Source organism: Punica granatum, chromosome 1, assembly GCF_007655135.1.
Source record: "Punica granatum isolate Tunisia-2019 chromosome 1, ASM765513v2, whole genome shotgun sequence".
Lineage (NCBI taxonomy): Eukaryota > Viridiplantae > Streptophyta > Magnoliopsida > Myrtales > Lythraceae > Punica > Punica granatum.
Window position 1 is genome coordinate 44,073,703 of NC_045127.1, and position 19,690 is coordinate 44,093,392.

Sequence of the window (19,690 nt, forward strand, 5' to 3'; positions counted from 1 at the left end):
AGAATATGTTGACACTTATCGATATTCAAAATACATATAGTATATGTAGATTAATTTATTTAATCGAACGGTTCCATGAATCGGAGGAAAGTGCATATCCAAAGTGGACTATGAGGGATGAACTGATTAATAAGAGAGACTTGAAGAGTCGATATTTTACATTCATTTGGTTGAAGATGTCTTTTTGGTATTCGACATGCGTAGATCAGAAACAACATATTTACAAAGTTAATATAAAAATAGATAAATTCATGAATCTCTAATTTATAATTAAATTCTCCGAACAGATAAAAAGACAATCAACCATTAGCTGAAAGTTAGCTAATGGAGTTGCCATGACATCATTGTTCAGTTTTTATACTAGAATATAATTCTTCGAACATACTAAGAGGGAATTAACCATGAGTTAAAAGTTTGAAAAAGACGATGTCTTATGAGAGCTTTACGGGTTATGTATATTATTAGTAATAGATATTTTAATTTATCCGAAACACTTTTTTTCTATATTACTTTTAATATTTCTTTATGAGTGGAAAAGGTTCTTAATTTTTCAAAATATATATAATATCTATTCGGGATCTAGAAATTTATTTCATTTTTAATTAATTATGGTCATTATGACCAATCAATTGAAGAATCTATCAACCAGCGCGTGTCCGTTTCTATATATTATAATTGAACTGATTTTATAGTTCAATGATTCGGCCTAAAAGAAAATGAAGAGAATTTTATAAAATCCCATCAAGTAAAATGATGATAGCCTGAAGTAGATTCCTTTAGAAACGAGAAGTCTGCCCTTCCGCATATCAAGATACAATATATATACATAATAGTCGTCAAATCCGTAAGTTGCATGGGATATTTCAATCAATTTGAAAAAAATTATAATAAAAAATGAAAAAGAAAAATTGCTTGGAGAATCAAAAGTGAAATAAAAATAATGAAATACACAAACAACCTTCGTGTTTATAGTAGTAGAAAAACTTACTTTTTAAGAGCTTGTGCATAGGGATTGTAATATATTTCGAGATATGAAACTCACATCGCCATTCTTTAAAAAGAATATGAAAAAAAAACAAAAAATTAGAGGAAAAAAAGAATGAAAAATTTCGATAAAAATGAGAAAAAAATCAAAGTATAAACTTAATCAACTCACTTGCATCTAGAGAGAGACATAGTTTCGAGAGCTCACATCTAGTTGTAGACGTATTCCTTGAGAGCTGAACATTCTCTTATTATGTGTGTAATAATTCATATTTATAACTATCATACAAAAGACAAATAAAATATAATCTAATTTGTTTTCTTTTTTTCGGTGAATAAATCTGATTTTTTTTAAAACAAAATAATATATCTATAAATATTATGTAATCTATTTTTAAAAATAAATATATGCAAAAACACATGATTCATATGCACTTTTTTTACTATACTAAAGTTGTCCACATAACCATATATTAACATATTTTATATTATATATGAATATATACTAATATATATATACTTATTTTGGTGTTAATATTTATTTATGAAATATTAATATTTATTTTAAAAATTCAAGAATATTAAATAATATCTATATCTATACATATAATAAAATCTTCTCATTTATTTCAAATACTTTACATCATTGTTATCAGAACCGGATCGGACTAGTCGGGAATCGACGCTTTGACCGGTTCGGTCTACCTGTGGACCCAAAGTGTATGAATGAACCCATGAACCCAAAGAATCGGGCAATTGTTCAAAAAAACTCACGTGAACCGACCGGTGCTATGGATTCTCTTTATTTTTAAAAATTATCAAAATAGCTATGTTTGGAGAATGAATTGAACTTTATACCTTTAAGCTATTACTTTACCCTTTAATCCACTGAGCTATTAACTTTTTGTGGTACACTTTTTACCATCCCTTTGTGATTTATCTCAATGACCTTCCTAAATGTCTATTCATAACCATAGTTTAATTGTTTTTCTTAATAATATTGTAATTATTGTATATTTATCAAATTATAATTATTTTCATCGGTAATATTATTATTTATTTAATTTTTAATTAAACGTAAGGTCCGATCCATCGAATCTCCGATTGAACCCATAAACCCGTGAACCCATGCCTCGACCGATTCGATATCCGATTTGGTTCTGATAACACTGCTAAAAACTCCTATTGTCTTTTTAAAAATATAACCTCGACCTCTTTTAATTATCAGATTAAATTTTACACCATGAGTTCAAAAAGTTCAAATGAATGTTGAAGGAGGTCACCACCGATTTTTAAACTTATTAATCGAAGTTTAAAATAATACACTAACCCTGTGAAACTTCCAATAATGCTTGGTCTAAACAAAAAGCTTTTATTCCTTGTTAGAATCACTCATAAAATAAACATTTTCATTTCACTTCATGATTGGTTCATCTCTTTAGTCATAAATAAAGTTATATTAATTTGTTCAATTCTCATAATTATTGTAAAGCGATTAAATCCTATTCACTTGGAGGAAATTAAATTAGTGCTGCACTTAGATACTTTAATCTATGTATTACTTAAATAAATAAAGACTGACATAGTCGATACATATTTAGTGTACGATAAATTTAACTCTTATTCTTATTACTATTATAAGATTTAAATTTGACCCTCAATTTCTTTGGTTCCCCTAGGTTGGTTGTGCTATCAATCTCATAAAAGTTGAAGATGACATTGATCATGAAAGGAGAAGGTATGCAAGGACGCATGAGTTAGCATTAAAAAATTCTTACTCCAAAATATTATATAAAATAATCCCAATTACTTTACTACACCATAAAAAGGAAAATATATTGTTAGAAAGAAACATTGCCGATTAGGGATTACTGAAAAAACTAAAAATCCCACTAAATCTGAAATAATAAAATGTTAAGTTCTCATTTTAACACAAATTCTTACGGTGCGATTGGTTTCAGAGTTAAAATAATTTTGATTTTGATTGTGAAAAATGACAAAATGTTGTGTAATGTGTTGAGTTAAAGTTAAAGTTAAAATTTTTGACTTGAAAAATGTGTATTTTTGTTGTGTAGTGGGTTGAGTTAAAGTTAAAATTAAAATTTTTTTGATTTTAACCCTGAAAATAAACGGGCCATTAGTAATTTTAATTTTAACTTATATGCTATGATATTGGTATCATAGAAAAAGAGGGGCTCATGTCACATTAAAAAATTGCTCACATCATCATATTTTCGTACACCGAAAAGAGATTTTCGGGTCCGATCGAATCGCTTTTCCGTCCCCACATTTCACCCATGCGTAAAAAAAAAAAAAGCAAAATTTTTTTTTTTAAAGAAGCCTTTTTCAAATCCTTTTTATCGTTTTTTAGGAGGAAGAAAAACCCGAAAGAGGGAGGGGTAGTTGTGTACTTTCAACACAAAAAGCTCCAAAAAAAAATTCTAGCTTTCCATTGTGTCCGTGAGTGAAGAGTCAGTGGCAGCTTTTCCCCACAGACGCAGACATCCCTTCCCCTTCCCCATCTTCATCTTCATCTTCTCCCCTCTCCCTCATCTCTCTCTCTCTCTCTTCCTTCCTCTCTCCCTCTTCGTCGTCGAGCTCCTCCGCGCTCGTGACTCGTCCCATGAACACTCCCTCAAGCTCAAGCAGATGCAGCGGGGGAGGAAGACAGTGAATGAAAAATGTCGCAGCCCACATCCATCTTTCTCGCCGCTCTTGCTCTGCTCGCCCTCTCGGCAATCTTAGAGGCCGCCGGAGAAGCTCCCGGCGCCGTCCTCATACGAGGAAACTCCACCATTCTCAGTGACAATGGCACCTTCGAGCTCGGCTTCTTCTCCACCAATGACGACAGCTGGTAATTTACCCGACTTTTCATGCCACGGACAGTTCGTTAATGGCTTTATAGATTGAAGAATCAACTCAGCATGTCAAGAGAAGGATTCGACGTAATGGGCATTTTTCTTTTTTGTTTCTTTTTTTGATTTCTTAACTTCAATTCGGGCATGGACATTGAACAGGTTCCTGGGCATTCGGTATGCTTCGATACCGATCCCGACTTACGTCTGGGTCGCTAATCGCGAGAACCCCATCAAGAATCTAGCTTCTGCAACGCTTGGGATGACTGAGACGGGCCGACTTGCGGTGAAGGAGTCGGGAAATGCAGGCTTCGTTTGGCAGAGCGAGAACTCAGAGCCGTCGAGCAAGATGAGGCTCTTGGACACGGGTAACCTCGTGCTCTTGTCCGAGGAAATGAATATTGTTTGGCAGAGCTTCGATTTCCCTACGGACACTTGGTTACCTGGAATGAACCTGACCAAGGACCGATCCTTGGTCTCGTGGAGGAGCTTGGCCGACCCTTCGCCGGGGTTCTACACTCTCCGGTTGAAACCGCCGGGATATGGCGAGTTCGAGCTTGTGTATAATGCGAGCGAGTGCTACTGGTCCAGCGGACATTGGACTGGCAATGCATTCACTAATGTGCCGGAGATGACCATCCCTTATATTTACAGGTGGGAATGGCTTGAAATTCCAGGAAATTTTGGTTCATTTATACGAATATAATTAACATGAATTGTTTCTCCAGGTTCCATTTTGACGATCCCTTCAAGCCATCGGCATCATTTGGTTACACCGAGACATCACTGGACAGTGCCCTGAAGCCGCCTCTGACCCGATTCCAGGTCGACCCCAATGGGCAACTTATGCAGTACACATGGTCTTCACAGACCGAGAATTGGAACACTTTCTGGAAAGAGCCTGAGAACCAGTGCCGAGTCTATGGGCTCTGTGGCAGTTTGGGTTTTTGCAGCAGCAGAACTCTGAGGCCTTGTGAGTGCCTCTCAGGTTTCATGCCCATGGATGAGATTGGGTGGACCTCTGGAGACTACTCAAAAGGTTGTCGCCGAAAGAGCAATAGTCCATGCGAAGAGGATGATGTGTTTGAGGAGTTGGGTGTTATGGGATTCGAAGGAGAGGTCGTTGAATCATTTTCTGGGAGTAAGAGTTCCTGTGAGAAGTCGTGTTTGAGTAATTGCTCTTGTGTTGGTTTGTCCCATAATGAGAAGACAAGTCTATGCAAGAACATTTATGGGTCTCTCTTGAATCTTAGGAATTTAAGCTCAAACCCCCTTTTGGAGGGTATATTGTTCGTGAGGGTACAGAGAAGAGGGATAGTGAAGAAGAACATATCGAAAAGTATGGTTCTTGTTGCTAGCATTGTCGGGTCAATTGCAGTTTTGGGTTTATCTATCTTGATAGTTTTGATATGGAGGAGTAAGAGACACAAGGAGAGGAAAAAACAAGAAGATGCTGGCGAAGCTTTCCCTGTCTTGTTGAATCTTCGAGTTTTCACATATAAAGAGCTTCAGACAGCAACTAATGGATTCTCTGAGAAGCTAGGGCACGGAGGCTTTGGGGCAGTGTTCCGTGGGCAGTTGCCTGATTCCACTCCGGTAGCTGTGAAACGACTTGAGAGGCATGGAGGGGCGGAGAAGGAGTTCCGGGCTGAAGTTTGCACCATAGGTAACATTCAACATGTTAATCTTGTGAGGCTTAGAGGCTTCTGTTCCGACAGCTCCCACAGGCTTTTGGTCTACGATTACATGCCAAACGGCCCCTTAAGTGCTTATTTACGAAGGGATACGCCAAATCTAAGTTGGGAAGTCAGGTTTCGAATTGCTATTGGAACAGCCCGTGGAATCGCGTATTTGCATGAGGAGTGTAGGGATTGCATCATTCATTGCGATATAAAACCAGAGAATATATTGATAGATGGGGATTTCATGGCAAAGGTATCTGATTTCGGCCTGGCGAAGCTTATTGGCAGAGATTTTAGTCGGGTCATTGCCACGATGAGAGGAACATGGGGCTATGTTGCGCCCGAGTGGATATCTGGAGTTGGGATCACCACAAAGGCGGATGTTTACAGCTTCGGGATGACTTTGCTCGAACTACTAGGTGGCCGGAGGAATGTGGAGGAGCCGCCCCCGGGGGATCGTGGAGGCGGCAGTGAGGGGGACAAGTGGTTCTTTCCTCCGTGGGCAGCTCGGCAGATCGTGGAGGGCGACGTGGCAGCGGTTGTGGACGAGAGGCTGGGCGGGGCCTACAACAGAGAGGAGGCAGAGCGAGTGGCTCTGGTGGCTGTGTGGTGCATTCAAGACGAGGAGAACGTGAGGCCCACGATGGGCCTAGTGGTGAAAATGCTGGAAGGGGTGGTGGAAGTTCCGATCCCACCACCCCCAAAGCTGATACAGGCATTGGTTTCCGGCGAATCATTTCAGGGTATCAGGGGAGGCTCTGGCCACGGCACGGGCAGCTCCGCCAATGAAAGAGTGAAGTCTCCAGCAGCCTCGGATTCATCCCCCGGGGTTCCCTCTTCCCCGGGGAATGGAAATGTAATGTGAGCACAATCTACCGAACTAACGTAATTGACTGACATGCTAATTGTATCTTTAATCTTCTTCTTCGTGTGTGTTATTTCAAGCGAGTTGCATCTCTAACAACTCTCACTAGCAAAAGATGGACGAGAGAATGATATTTGAAAAAAAAGGCTATTCCCTATGTTCAAAGCATATTTCACTTCGAATGATGAGAAGTTTTTGACATTTTCGACTCGACTTTCCTATAGCGGGCTTAAATTTCGAACTGTCACAGAAAAAGCTACGTCTGCCTGGGCGTCAGGCATCATTGCCAGTCCCGAACCCTCTCATCTCATCATTGCGAATCAAACTACTGCTAGGCGATGATAATTGGGTACTCTTGCAACAATGCCAAAATTTTCAGTTGCATGTTCGAGATTGCTTCGTCACCTCGAACCACGACTAGTGGCCGTGAGCTATGCTACTCACTTCAAAAGGAAACAAGAAGAGCTCACGAGTTTTTGTTCTTAGGCCAAGACAAGGCATGTCCCTCCATTTCTTAGTCTCTCCCACCAAATCCTAGAGGTCCGGACAACATGTCCTCTCCAATTCTACATTATTAGGATAGTCCGGGGTCCGCACAGATTGCATAACATGCTCGTAATGCCGGTACAGTATTGCCATACACGGGGTCCTAGAATGTCGGCAAAAGGACTCATGACACTAGATAGTTATCCGAGGTTCAGCTAATAATAGTAAAGATTTGCTTCTATCCTTAACTGAAACTCTTGAGAGTAAATGACGCTATATTGAATCCTCAAGTAACAAACGCTTATGTGACCACGAATTTTCCCTAACAATGGGAGCAGGAATTAATCAGAAAATGTAGTAACTGATTACCAGAACACTGAACCAGAGGAAATTGAAAACTGAGTATAACTCAAATCAGACATACAGATCGGAGGAGTATCGAGCAGGGATTAGAACTAACTTCTATTTGCCGCTTTCAGTTGAATGTCTAGGTCCGGTAAGACTCGAAATATGCTGGTTTGCTGTTGCCACAATACAGACAATGACAATGTTCAGACTCATAATTAAGAAGATAGACTATTCTAACCAGCTACAATTTTCCGATTTAATTGCCTATTTTCTTTTCCTGCCCTGGTCCCCCATTTAACTGTACATTCACCAACTAGTTATCAACTATGCCAACCCCACAAGCCACAGCCGCTCCAAAAGGGAAATCCAACTGCGATTGTCATCCGAGCAACAAGAGAATAAGATGGATCAGTGGTTGCCTGCAAGGGAAATTTGATTGCTCAGATACAGAAAGGGCACATACACCACGGCCTGCTTCATCCCGGGTCTCAACCATGCTGCTCTCTACAATCCCCAATTTTCCTCGACTTACTTGCCCCCAGCTTTCCGTAAATCTTCTAAATCCCCATTTTGGCAATCAGATGTATCTCCCCTCAAAAAACGAAGGATTGCATACGGGATTCCAATCCGATTTTTGATTCCTCAACTTGACCTGCCTCTTTCACATCCCTCCTTATTCATGTACAGGATATTCTTGCACTGTCAACATCTGTTTTATCGGTCAACCAGAAAAATAAGGGGTAGAAATCTCAGTCTACCAACCTTTTCAATCGACGGCATTGAAACTTAACTGACTTGGACCATCTACTGACCTTTCAAAAGGTCATAAATGACTTGGCCGCCTCCTACCATTATCTGATCTCAATCTCTTCACAGGATTTGCCCATCCAACACTCGCACCAACACCACTACTGCTAGCAGGCTGTGTGGACTGATTTGCCCATCCCTGCACACGTGCAGGCTGATGGTGGGCCAATTTTGAATCCCTCGGACCAGAAGACAGGGTGGGACTCCTCATTCCACGAGGAGTGCTCGCAGGGGAACCAGGTAGAGATGGGCCCACCCCAGACTTCAAGACCGATGTCTTCTCTCTCTCTTTCCTCTTCTTCTTGCAGATCACCAGATCCCCAGGATGAGTAAGCAGTGGCGAACTATCCTGTGTACTCTGCTCCCTCCCACTAGTCTGTCCACCTGCTTGGCCCGATTCTTTTCGGGGCAACTGTACTCTAATCCTCGTTCCTTCTTCACTGGCCGAAGCAGGAGCCCCACGCCTGTTTGACTTAATCGGAGGATTGGGATCAACTTGAACCTCATCGATTGCCCTGTGTCTCCTGCCTTGCACGACAGCTGCATGTCGTGGACCAGAACCGGAGCTAGCAGCAGGGGCCGAAAAAGAGATGTTACTTCTGACTAGTCGGAAATCTGTGTGTGGGAATGCAATCCTCAATATGTCGAAGAAGAGATCGTGAACTTTCGAGGCTTCAGACCTCACCTGCAATGTAATGCAACTCTGAGATACTGCTTTAAAACTCCCTTCAGTACATCTGCAGAGCCCAACTCTATAATCCTCTGTTATCTAATATAATTCAATATCAAACTATATTTTTATGACTTGCTATTAACATCATATTTGGCAAGAGTATATTGCCTATAATTCCAATAAGTTGCTTTCAATAACAAATCTGGAAATGATTTCAAAGACGGAACAAACAAAACATTGAGGACAGCGTCGAGATGAGAGGACATACCTCATGAGAAAACGAATAGTACTGCATGGCACCTTTTAACATCAACTGGACATCATCCACAAGGTCCATCACACCCTGGTACTTCATATGGTCAACACGCTGATCAATCTTTCGAAGATCCAAGAGATTTGAAGCAGAACCAGAACTTTCAATCTTTCTCCAAAGATCAGTCAACAGAGGAACAACATCACTGCCTTCCTTGACGATCCTCCTATGAAGCTTGTTGACCACGTTCTTCAACTAAAAGATGACACATGAATCACCAAACAAGTCATGAGAACATAGTCAATGACCAACACAATCAAAGTAACTAAACCCAAGAAAGTTTCAGAAATTATTAACTTTGATGATCTTTGAACTTTGAGAATTTCATCAGTATTTAGCAGTATTATGGCATTTGCAGATAACATTTAAGTTGCCGATAGATATAGGAGAGAGAACAGGTAATGCACAAGAGAGAGGTGAATTTTGAGGAACCTTAAATAAAAAATTAAATCAAATTGAGAGAGAGAAAGAGATCGACTGCATTAAGTAAATAACCAAATGGACAATCAAACGAAATCCAGAACTGTCACTACTCCAGCAAGGCATAACCACTTTTTTTACCCAGTATGAAATCCTTGAAATGTCATTTTTTAACCATAATTTGAAAACCACAAGGCAGATTATTCATAATTACCTTTCTCTGAATGGCATCAGACACCTGACCACCATCACCCCTGGCATCCCAATTCGAGCCTTGATCAATAGCATCTGCAGGAGGGTAGCTTGATCTGCCACCAGACTCTGGTAGAGCATGCAGCTTGGATGTATCAGACATCCTCCTTGAAGACATCAGCCGCTTACTTTTCGATGAGGGGGCACTCTGACCATGCCTTACAGCTTCAGGCTCTATGAACTTGTTACCTTCAGAGTTATTCCTCAACTTAGGCTGGTACTTATGGTCTATCTGGAATGCTAATGAAGATGGATCTCCACGTTGGGCCGGTGGTATGGACTTTTCTGGCCTTTCAATAGTTTGACGAGGCCGCATCCTAATGCTACGCTTCCGTTTGATCTTAGGTTGCAAAACTTGTTCATCTTCGACACCTTCCTCACGGTCATGAGTCCAACTTCCTGATTGTTGGCGGTCCAAACGAGAATCTCCTGAAACGGCTATCTCTCCCTCCTCGAGTTCATCTGACTGGTAAATGTGAAAAGAACCAAATTGCAACTTAAAAATTTTTTAAAAAAAGGCGCTCAAAATACCTAGAAAAAATCCACAGAGATAGGTGGAAAGAATAAGAGGCCGTACCACCCGTTTTGAGAGAGAAGTGGGTCTAGCATCTAATGCTGATAGAGATCCAAATTTCTGTGAAGAAACAGGAGATGGAATCCTAAATTTCTGAGACTCCGCAGATGATCCTGAAGAAGTGCCTTCTTCAAGCATTTGGTTATTTTTTGCCCTCTCCGGTCCCCAAAGATACTCGTTACCCACTTCACCAGTCGGAACATCCTCTTCGGACTGGTCTTTATTATTTGGTAGTTGCCCAGCAGCACTCTTATAGTCATCATCATCATCAAACCCCTCGACTTCTCCCTCTTCTTCACGTGCAGAGTATTTGTTTCCCTCATCAGAACTTGCTTCAGAGTACTCTTCAATATCGTCATCCAATTCTTTGTAATTAATATTACTTTTACCCTTTGGTCGCCCCCTCTTTCTCCCAGTCTGCAGAGTTTCTGAATCCATGTCATTGCTTTCCATTCCAGCACTGCTGACAAAGAGAGGATTCTTAGATGGTTTCTTTGATAAAGCAGCAATAGCTGCATTGACCTCTCTTGTACTAGCTCGAAGCCACTTGGGCACCTGCTCATGATCTGTCATCTCTTCAGTCCAGTCCAGATCTTCATCCATTTGATCAAACAATTCAAGTTCTTCTTCACTCCTAGCAATCATACGATTTACCTCCCGCAGTGAGGGAACATCATGCACAGTTTCCTGGTACCTCTCCTCATCATGCAATAATGTTTCCAGAGTTAAGCGTCTTTCCTCATGCGTTGTCCTCTGGTCAAAACGACCAGCATTAATAACCTCATCAGCCATGTCAATCTTGTACTGTTGTATATTGTTCCTGATAAGACTTTCAATGGATCCCACATATCGATCCTTGCCTGCCATGTCGTCCTCCAAATCAACTCTACCACCAATCCTGAGTTCATCCTCCTTCTGATGGCTGGAAATCTTATTAACAACTGCTTCCATATAAATGACTTTGACTTCTCTTGTCTGCCCAATGCGATGGGCCCTGGCAACAGCCTGCTCTTCATTTTTAGGATTTGGATCGGGATCATAAATTATAACTGTATCAGCTGACTGAAGATTAAGACCTCTTCCAGCAGCACGAATACTGAGCAGAAAGATGAAGCAATCAGAACCAGGGCTATTGAAGTCCACAATTGCTGATTCACGATCTTCCAAGCTCGTTGTTCCATCAATTCGTCTGTAGACAAGTCTCCTCCACTGCAAGTATTCTTCCACTATGTCTAGCAGTTTTGTCATGGTGCTAAAGAGCAACACCCGGTGACCAGTTCTCTGCAATTTGATGAGGATCCTATCCAAGATCCACAACTTCCCGCAAGATCTTACAAGAAAATCTTTTGAAAAATCACTGTAGTATGGGTAGTTAAGCAAAGGGTGATTGCAGGCTTTACGGAGCTCCATGCATCTGTTATTCAAAGTCCTATAAATCCTCGCCTGGTATATTGGATTTTTCTGGACTCTGCGTTTCTCATCTTCTGGGTCGACTCGAAGAGTGCCAGTAGACTTGATCCAGTCATAAATTGCACTCTGAATTGCAGACATTCTACATTTGAGAACTATGGAGATCTGCAGTTAAGAAATCATTAGGAAAATACCATTTGAATGGAGATGATTGATTAACTAGCTCTGACCAGGGGCATACCTTAGGAGGCAGAGAACCTTCCACATCTTCAACACGGCGCCTGAGCATAAATGGCTCAAGAATTTGATGGAGCCGATGGATAATGATAACCTTCTTTTCAGTCTCAAGCCAGTCATCCTCAGCATTTGGAGTAGGGCCTTCCTTTTGGAAAGGTTTAGAGAACCAATCATGGAAAACTTTTTTATTATCAAAAACTTCAGGAAGTAGAAGATTTAAAAGGGACCAGAGCTCTTTCAGATCATTCTGCAAGAAAAGGATTATCACTATCATGTCAAATAGATCAAACACAGGCAATTCAGTGGAAGATCAATACATAGTTGTCTTGATTGTAGATAATGGTGCAGTTGCATCTATATTTCAAGACAAAGACTTGCACCAGGAAATGTTTAGCGTCCAGATATACAAGCAAAAACTTTCCTCGACAATATTGTCGGGCCATCATTAATTTTTTTTTTTTTTTTAAAAGATGGCAAACCTGAAGTGGTGTCCCTGTGAGAAGTAGCCGCCTTTGGCAACGGTATCTATCGAGATCCCGTGCTAACACTGATTCCCGATCCTTCATCCTCTGTGCCTCATCAATTATGATGTACTTCCAGTCAACTTTTGAGAGTTTCGAGCGATCATACATAATAAACTCATAAGTGGTCACTAAAACATTGAACTTCATGGCAGCAACCTCCTGTGAACAATTACTGGAGTCAAACAATAATAAAAGCCAACAACTAAAAGTACCGTAGAGAAAGAAGAAAAAACCCACCTGCGAAAACAATTTTGACCTTTGATCCTTTCCCCCCACATAAAAGATGCACGAAACAGTAGGAAGCCAATTATGGAACTCACTCTGTAAAAAATAATTGTCAATCCCACCTGAAAATCTGGAAAGAAGGTTTCTACTAGAGCATAACAAGAAGAACAAGAAAATCTACCTTCCAATTTACCAACACAGCATTAGGAACAATGATAAGATGAGGTCCATAGTTCCCTTTAAACTCCATCAAATAGGCAATCAAAGCCATAACCTGCTCCGACAGTATGAGTGAGTCGAGAATGGAAAGAGTCACGAGAAAAAGGGGGGGGAGAAAAGGGTAAAAAGTGCTCATTAGACTAAATGCTCAAAAACCAATCTCCCATCTCGTGCAGGAGAGTACTTCAACCAAGACTTTACCTGAACAGTCTTGCCGAGTCCCATTTCATCTGCTAAGATACCATTAAGCTTATTATTGTACAAAGAAAGCATCCATTGCAACCCAACCTGCAAATTTAAGTGAAAATAAATAAAAAGACAAACTAGCAGTGAACACAGAGCAGAAAAAACACTGCTGAAAAGCTCCATATAGACCTTGAATAAGTGACCTACCAGCTGATAGTCTCGCAGAGTTCCAGCCCGCAACATTGATGGTTGCCTTAGGACCCTTTCATTAACAGCATGAGCAAGATTATAATACCTGGTGAAAGCAAAGGCAATGGAATAAAGCCCTTATAGCAAACAGAATATTCATACAATTAATTTAAATAAAAATAAAAATAAAAACTAGATCCTGAACATGACCATCTGACGAAAATCAAAGCATAGCTAAGAATGTTTCACATCCACAGCCAGAACCCTGCAACATCTACAGACCTTCACTGAGGGTAACCGTATGTGAAAAACAAACTTCATTAACCTTTGCAACAACTCCTCAAACAGAGATTGATAAGGAGAATATGACCATCCTAATTATCTTACTTGTTAACATAGGAACCGTCCTTTGGAGCATTCATTTCAACAAACTGATGGCGTATCATTACTTCCTCTCCTGCGCATGTGGCTGCTGCCCTCACTTCTTCTTCTGATAAGCCCTTCAGTCAGCAAAAAGTAAGTAAACTAATCAGTTAGTGAAGCTGGACAGGGTTAGTAACACAAACAAGCATCGTACTTCGAATTAGAACTTGAAACTGCACATATGAAGGATATTCTATGCCAGAGCACAATTGAACAAAGGCAGAAGATGCTGAAGAGAGTAGGAAACCTGTAATCGTGCAGCAGCTGCTGCAGCATTTGCAGCCTCCTCAACTTCCTGCTGAGTTTTGGCTGCTGATATTTTATTTCCCAACTTTTGGAGATATTCTTCTGTTTGAGTCAAGAATGTCGAAAGAACAGCATATCTCTCCGCAGCATCACCAGGAATGCTTGTCTGCTGCTCCAGTAACATTTCCCTGTATCTCTCAACATCATTATTCTTTAATGCTTCCATTCTCTTATTCCGATCGTCGTCTTTTCTCTTTGAAAACTCTCTCAACATTCTCTCATGATACTTGGCAACTCCTCTGTTGCGTGCAATTCTTGCATCACGGATGGTCCAATGAGCTTCAAGAAGCTTTTTACGCCATTGAAAGATGGATTTCAACTGTTTTTCTCTCGCAGCCTTTTGAGAGACTTGTACTTGACGGGCCATCTCGAAACGCTGACGCTCGCACAAGCGAACAAATTTACGATATGGCCTATCAGGCATTGCCATTATCTCCTGTTGCTCATTATCAACTTCATCCCTCAAGCGCGCTTGCAGGTCTAATAGGCGAAGCTTCTTCTCTTCAATTTGCAACCGCAGAACAAGATCAGGCCTAATTCTTTTCCTTTCAAGATTAACTGCCAATAGACTACCAATTTTTTTCATGTTCTCAGACCTCTTTTTGTTAAGTACTTCCTGACCTTCCTCAAAAAGAACATCTTTGACATCATATGCCAATGTGAGATCATTATTGCCGCTCATCATCCCTGACCCAAATGAGTCATGTTTCCTGGTGAAAAATGGAAAATCGAACAACGGCCCATGATATTTTCTGGTAGCACCCATATCTTTTGGATGGGGACCTGTGCTAGCTTGTGGATTACTACCTTGCCCTGCATCAGGTGTCGCAACTTGGGGTGCAACAGCTTTCCCTTTATCAGCAGTAAAATCATTTTTAATAGGAGCTTTCTGGACAGCATTTTGCTCAGACTTGACAGCCATCTCAGCAGGCTGCTGCTCTTCTTTTCCGACAGATGCTGCAGGAGAGTGTTCCTTCATAACAATTGATGCACCTTGCATGTGAACTGCCGAGGCAGTAGCTCTCTCCTCAGCATCTGCTTCATCTCTGAGACGTTTTGTTGTATCAAGTGATGGCAAAGGTGGGCAATCCTTATCATTGGACTCCAAGTGTTTTCCACCATCATCAACAAGCTTTCCAGCAGGTTTATCCTGAACATTTCCTCCTGGAGAAATAACTTGCTGCTGCTGCTGTTGCAGCTGCAACTCAAGGGGGGGTGGCGCAATAGCTCGGAGAAGCTCCTGTGGTAGAGTACCTTCTCCTTTCTGCCAAGCCAAAAAAAAAAAAAAAGAAGAAGATGAGTCTGAGAAAATGGAAGTAATGGAAATAGATTTTCCCCAACTATGAGAGAAGAAAGATGGGAAAGATATTTTCCAACCTTCAATCTTCTAAACGCCAGGATTTGGGCTTTAAGGACATGCAATTGCTGTTTGGTAAACCCAAAACGCTGTTGTGCTGCTCCTTCTTGGGATGGGAGAGAATTGTTGGAGCCTCCACCATGTGAAGGAGCTGCAGGCTGTGGTGATGGCCGACTTACCTGCCTAGGATACTGAGCTTGGAAAGTTTCAGGACCATTTAACTGGCTTTTTGTTTGTGACAGTTGGTCTGCAACCTGACTTAAATTTGCAGCCTGTTGAGGGGGCCGCATAGGAAGCACTCCATCCTGTGAAGGAACTACAGGTTGAGGCTGAGGATGATTCATCTGCCTGAGATACTGAGCTTGAAAACCTTCAGGACCGCTTGAACTTTTTGCTTGCTGGGATTGGTCTACACTCTGATTAGAATTTGCAGCCTGTTGAGGTGGACGCATAGGCAGCATTCCATTGCCAATTATTACTGATTTTCCTGAAGACGAAACTTGGTTGTCCCTCATATGAGCAGGAAACTGCTGCATCACCATGTTATTGTTCTTGACAATTCCAGGGCCAGAATTCAGGCCAACATGAACCGTCTGCGCAGCTTTACCAGAGGCCGACTGTGTAGGTGTTTCATTAGGTGAATTGACATGAGGAGAACTAGTACCTGCCACAGATGGAGAAGCAGCTGGTGGCTTTGACAATGGAACGGGTGATGATTGGGCATTGAGATTGTTTTCATTTGCTTTTTGCTGCGCAGCCATCCTGGCTTGCATGAGAGGAATCAGCTTTACCATCATGTTGGCATTTGCAGGCTGTGATAGATCAATATTGTTTTCCCGTGCCCATGCCTGAATTGCTTGCATCTGTGCAGCCACGGCCAGCTGGTTGTTCTGCATACTCTGAGCAAATTGTTGAGCCTGCATCATTTGTGGAGGCCTCGCAGCACTTGCAGGTGAAAACTGTCCCATAGGAGATGACTGCATCATTGGTCTCATCTGAGCAAACTGTTCAGATGGATTCTTGGAAGATGATGCATGAGATTCGCTGGCAGTTGAACCCGCAGTATGCTCCTGCATTCTCACATTTGCCATGCACACATCTTGATCTTTTCCAGGTGCAAGGCCTGACAAGTCCATTTTAGCTTGTTGTGATGGTTGCGGCATTAAGGGAGACTTCTGTGGAGCCTGAAAAGCAAACTGAAAGGGAGCTTGATGCATGGGATTCGACACTTGCTGCTCAACAGACTGCCTCCTAGTTGATCCATCCTCAGTGGGAACATGTTGTAGAGCCAAATCATCTAACTTCCGAGACTGTTGAGGCAGTTGGCTGGACCCTGGCGATGGAAATGAGTTGCTCCCTCCCACCACCCCTTGTAAACTACCAGCTTGATACGCTAGAAAGGCTTCATTCCCTTCTGGTTTTCTGAGAAAAGGTTGTTGGAGTAACTGCACGCATAGAAGTTGAAGCCAAATTACAAAAAATTCTAATTTCCATAGAGGATGCTCAATTAAGACAACATAAAATTTATAGAAAACAAGGATCTTCTTTTGTAGAAAACTAACATCCTCTGGCAAATTAACCAATCTGGTCAAGCACATAATTTACAGATATAAGAGGCATCGAAACAAGATACGACCAACATATGGGATCTTACATCATCTATGGCAACTCATGTGAGATGAAAAACTTCAAATGCCAAGGGTAACTTAGAACTACAAGCACCAGACTGATCACAACTCCACTCAAAAAACAAAATTTCTTTTTAAAAGAAAAAAGGGCTTACTTTCGAATGTGGCCAGTATCAGCTAAGAGCTGATAGTAGGCTGCACTAATACCATCGAAATGCTATTGTTACACATATCTATGTATATATATATATATATATATATATCTATACCGAAACCCACTTCTCTCAGGGAAAAAAAAAGAAAAAAAGAAAAAAAATAACTGTTTGGAATGAAGCATAGTGAAACTTCAAATAGTCATCATAACAGAAAACACCAATCAGGAGAGCTAGGATCAAACCATTTGCAGGAACATTCAGCTAATAAATTGCCGAGGCCGTTTAGTAAATCACCAGAGTAAGAAAGAGAGCTGCATCCTGCAGCTTACCATAAAATAAGGTTCTAATACCGCTGTTATATATACCATCTAAAGCTAAAGCGGCAAGTAACCGACAGCAGAAATCTTGGCAGGCAGTCACCACAGATTCCCACAGGTGGCGACAAGCCGATGCAATAAATACATATCGAGTCCAAATTATAGGGATTCCGTTGGGATTGATCAATGATTTAATAATACATAATCAACAACAACAACATCCATCCCACTATCAACACAGCACGAAGGGTATTAATTACCACGATCCACTCACCCAATCGCAAGAAACCACGTAAAATTCGAAAAGCAGAGCTGAAAAGGACAAAATCAAGAGTGATCCCCTCAGGAAAAAACTCACCTACAAACCCATTAGCAAATCCTTCGAATTTCTTGGAAAATGGAAAACGCAATTCGTAACAGATACCCAACAAAAAGAAATTACCTGCTGAGTTGAATCAAACCCTAGGTGAGAGGCAGACACGGCGGAGGAGGACGACGACGGCGATGCCGCGGCGGAAGTGGACCCGGCCCGGCCCGGCGGGTTCCGGCCGGGCCCGTTGCCTCTACCGGCGGTCTGCATGCAATTACGGGACGCCCAGGAACAACAGCTGCTGCTTCTGCTGCTGTCAACGTCAATTCAACAGAAAATCCCAAAACCCTAAAAATGTCAGATCCCTCCAAAATTTGAAGGAAACCCCCCCCCCTGTTCAGCTCCGATCCCAACGTTTAAAACCCAACCAACGGCTTCCACCACCCATGCAGGCGGGCACACAAGCACAGAGACAGACACAGACACCCAGTCACTCTCTCTCTCTCTCTACCTTCCACCAAATATTTTCTCTCTCTAGAAAAGGTTTTCGGACTGGCGTAGTGAGTTTCCTTCGGCGTAAAAGGACTCGGACGTCAGAGAGGAATCGGTGAGTCGACCCGGACCCCTCCCCCACTCGGCTCACTGTTGTGGGTTCCTCACGCGATTGGCATCTTGCAGTCAAACTCGAACGAACCCTAGAGAGAGCGAGAGAGAGAAGAGAGAGAGAGATCTTCGCCAATTTGTCTATTTTCTTTCTATATTTTTTATTTTTCCTTTTTGTTTTCTTGCTGATTTTTCCCTGAGGTCCTACCTGCTAAAGCAGAGAGCATCGGGGCTTTTTATGCAAGGGCTACGGGGCCCCACCTGAAGGTGGTATTTGAGAATATAACCTTCACTTTCTTCATATTTACGAAACAAAACCCATTGCTTTGGGATCAGTTCCAATTGGCCTTTTCTTTTTTACAGTTTGCAGCAGATTTATTTTGAAATTAAAGAGAAAAAAAAATTAACAATTTATGACCAAATTCGAGTACGTATGCTTTTAATTTCCAAATTTCATTGATTTTGAATCAATTTTGATTAATTTCCATCACCTGCACCCTCTTCTTTTTTCTAATTCTATTAATTATATTTTGAGGTGATGATGGCTCGCATTGTTTTCCTTTTCTTGAAATGGCTATAGGCTCGAATGAGGACATTTTTTTAAAATTCTCCCTGAATTTGTGATATCGTTTTTCTCCTCCATATGGTATCATTTTTAAATTAAAACATGCATAATCTAAACGCGTCAGAAATTGAATGCGAGATCTCGCTCTCTACGAAACTTTTTTTGCATTTTCTCATATTACACCCTTTAATACCTATGGCATTTCAAAGCTAATGCAATCTTAACTCTTGCGCTCAAAACCTACCTTCAATAAGTATTGGTACGATTTAGATTCACAAAATTAAATGACAAAAAAATTAAATTTTACTAAAAAAGAGATGTAATTGTACTACGGGAAAAGTCACATGAAATTTCAAGGAAGCCCAACTTGGCACATTTAATATAGCCCAAGGATTTCTCCTCGATATTATCGAAATGAGGGTAGAATTGCTTAGAATATGTTTGGTATTTGAATTGAGTTAAGTTTTCGTTTTAATTGGTTTGTAATTATTATATTATTGAATTGTGAGAAAAAAATGTGAAAAAATAATGAATAGTTGAGATAAAGTAATGATTAAATAATGATTGTATTGTTAAATTGTGGAAAAAGTAATGAATAGTTAAGAGAATTTAATATTAAAAATTGAATTGAATGGTTAAAAAAATTTTAAAAAAGAAAAAAGTAATAATTGTGTTGTTGAATTGAAGATAAATAGAGTTGAGTTGAGTTGAGTTAAAAAAATTTCTAAATCCAAACACACCATTAGGATTCAGAAAAAGTGAAAATAAGTTCATGCT

General features: G+C 40.8%; 2 protein-coding genes across 2 annotated transcripts; one reads left to right on the top strand and one right to left on the bottom strand.

The window, feature by feature from the left end:
* Positions 1 to 3,466: 3,466 nt before the first annotated feature.
* Positions 3,467 to 6,568, top strand: LOC116208066 (G-type lectin S-receptor-like serine/threonine-protein kinase SD2-2). The gene is made up of 3 exons (XM_031541284.1): positions 3,467 to 3,838; positions 4,002 to 4,493; positions 4,568 to 6,568. The coding sequence occupies exons 1-3, from the start codon at positions 3,666 to 3,668 to the stop codon at positions 6,384 to 6,386; spliced, it is 2,484 nt and encodes an 827-aa protein (XP_031397144.1). The 5' UTR covers positions 3,467 to 3,665; the 3' UTR covers positions 6,387 to 6,568.
* A 681-nt stretch (positions 6,569 to 7,249) lies between these two features.
* On the bottom strand, positions 7,250 to 18,546 carry LOC116208058 (ATP-dependent helicase BRM). Its single transcript, XM_031541273.1, has 14 exons — positions 17,878 to 18,546; positions 15,356 to 16,780; positions 13,920 to 15,242; positions 13,637 to 13,749; positions 13,268 to 13,355; positions 13,076 to 13,162; positions 12,837 to 12,929; positions 12,668 to 12,751; positions 12,386 to 12,589; positions 11,911 to 12,153; positions 10,263 to 11,834; positions 9,648 to 10,151; positions 8,969 to 9,208; positions 7,250 to 8,712 (listed from the first exon to the last, which is right to left on the bottom strand). Exons 1-14 carry the CDS (start codon positions 18,013 to 18,015, stop codon positions 8,044 to 8,046), a joined length of 6,783 nt encoding a protein of 2,260 aa, XP_031397133.1. The 5' UTR covers positions 18,016 to 18,546; the 3' UTR covers positions 7,250 to 8,043.
* Positions 18,547 to 19,690: the final 1,144 nt, after the last annotated feature.

Coding starts and splice junctions, on each gene's coding strand:
- LOC116208058 (XM_031541273.1), bottom strand. CDS start 18,015: ATGCAGACCGCCGGTAGAGGCAACGGGCCCGGCCGGAACCCGCCGGGC. Junction 13,750..13,919: donor CAGCTGCTGCACGATTACAG/GTTTCCTACTCT, acceptor TGCTGACTGAAG/GGCTTATCAGAAGAAGAAGT. Junction 10,152..10,262: donor CTTCTCTCTCAAAACGGGTG/GTACGGCCTCTT, acceptor CACATTTACCAG/TCAGATGAACTCGAGGAGGG.
- LOC116208066 (XM_031541284.1), top strand. CDS start 3,666: ATGTCGCAGCCCACATCCATCTTTCTCGCCGCTCTTGCTCTGCTCGCC. Junction 3,839..4,001: donor TCCACCAATGACGACAGCTG/GTAATTTACCCG, acceptor GACATTGAACAG/GTTCCTGGGCATTCGGTATG. Junction 4,494..4,567: donor ACCATCCCTTATATTTACAG/GTGGGAATGGCT, acceptor TTGTTTCTCCAG/GTTCCATTTTGACGATCCCT.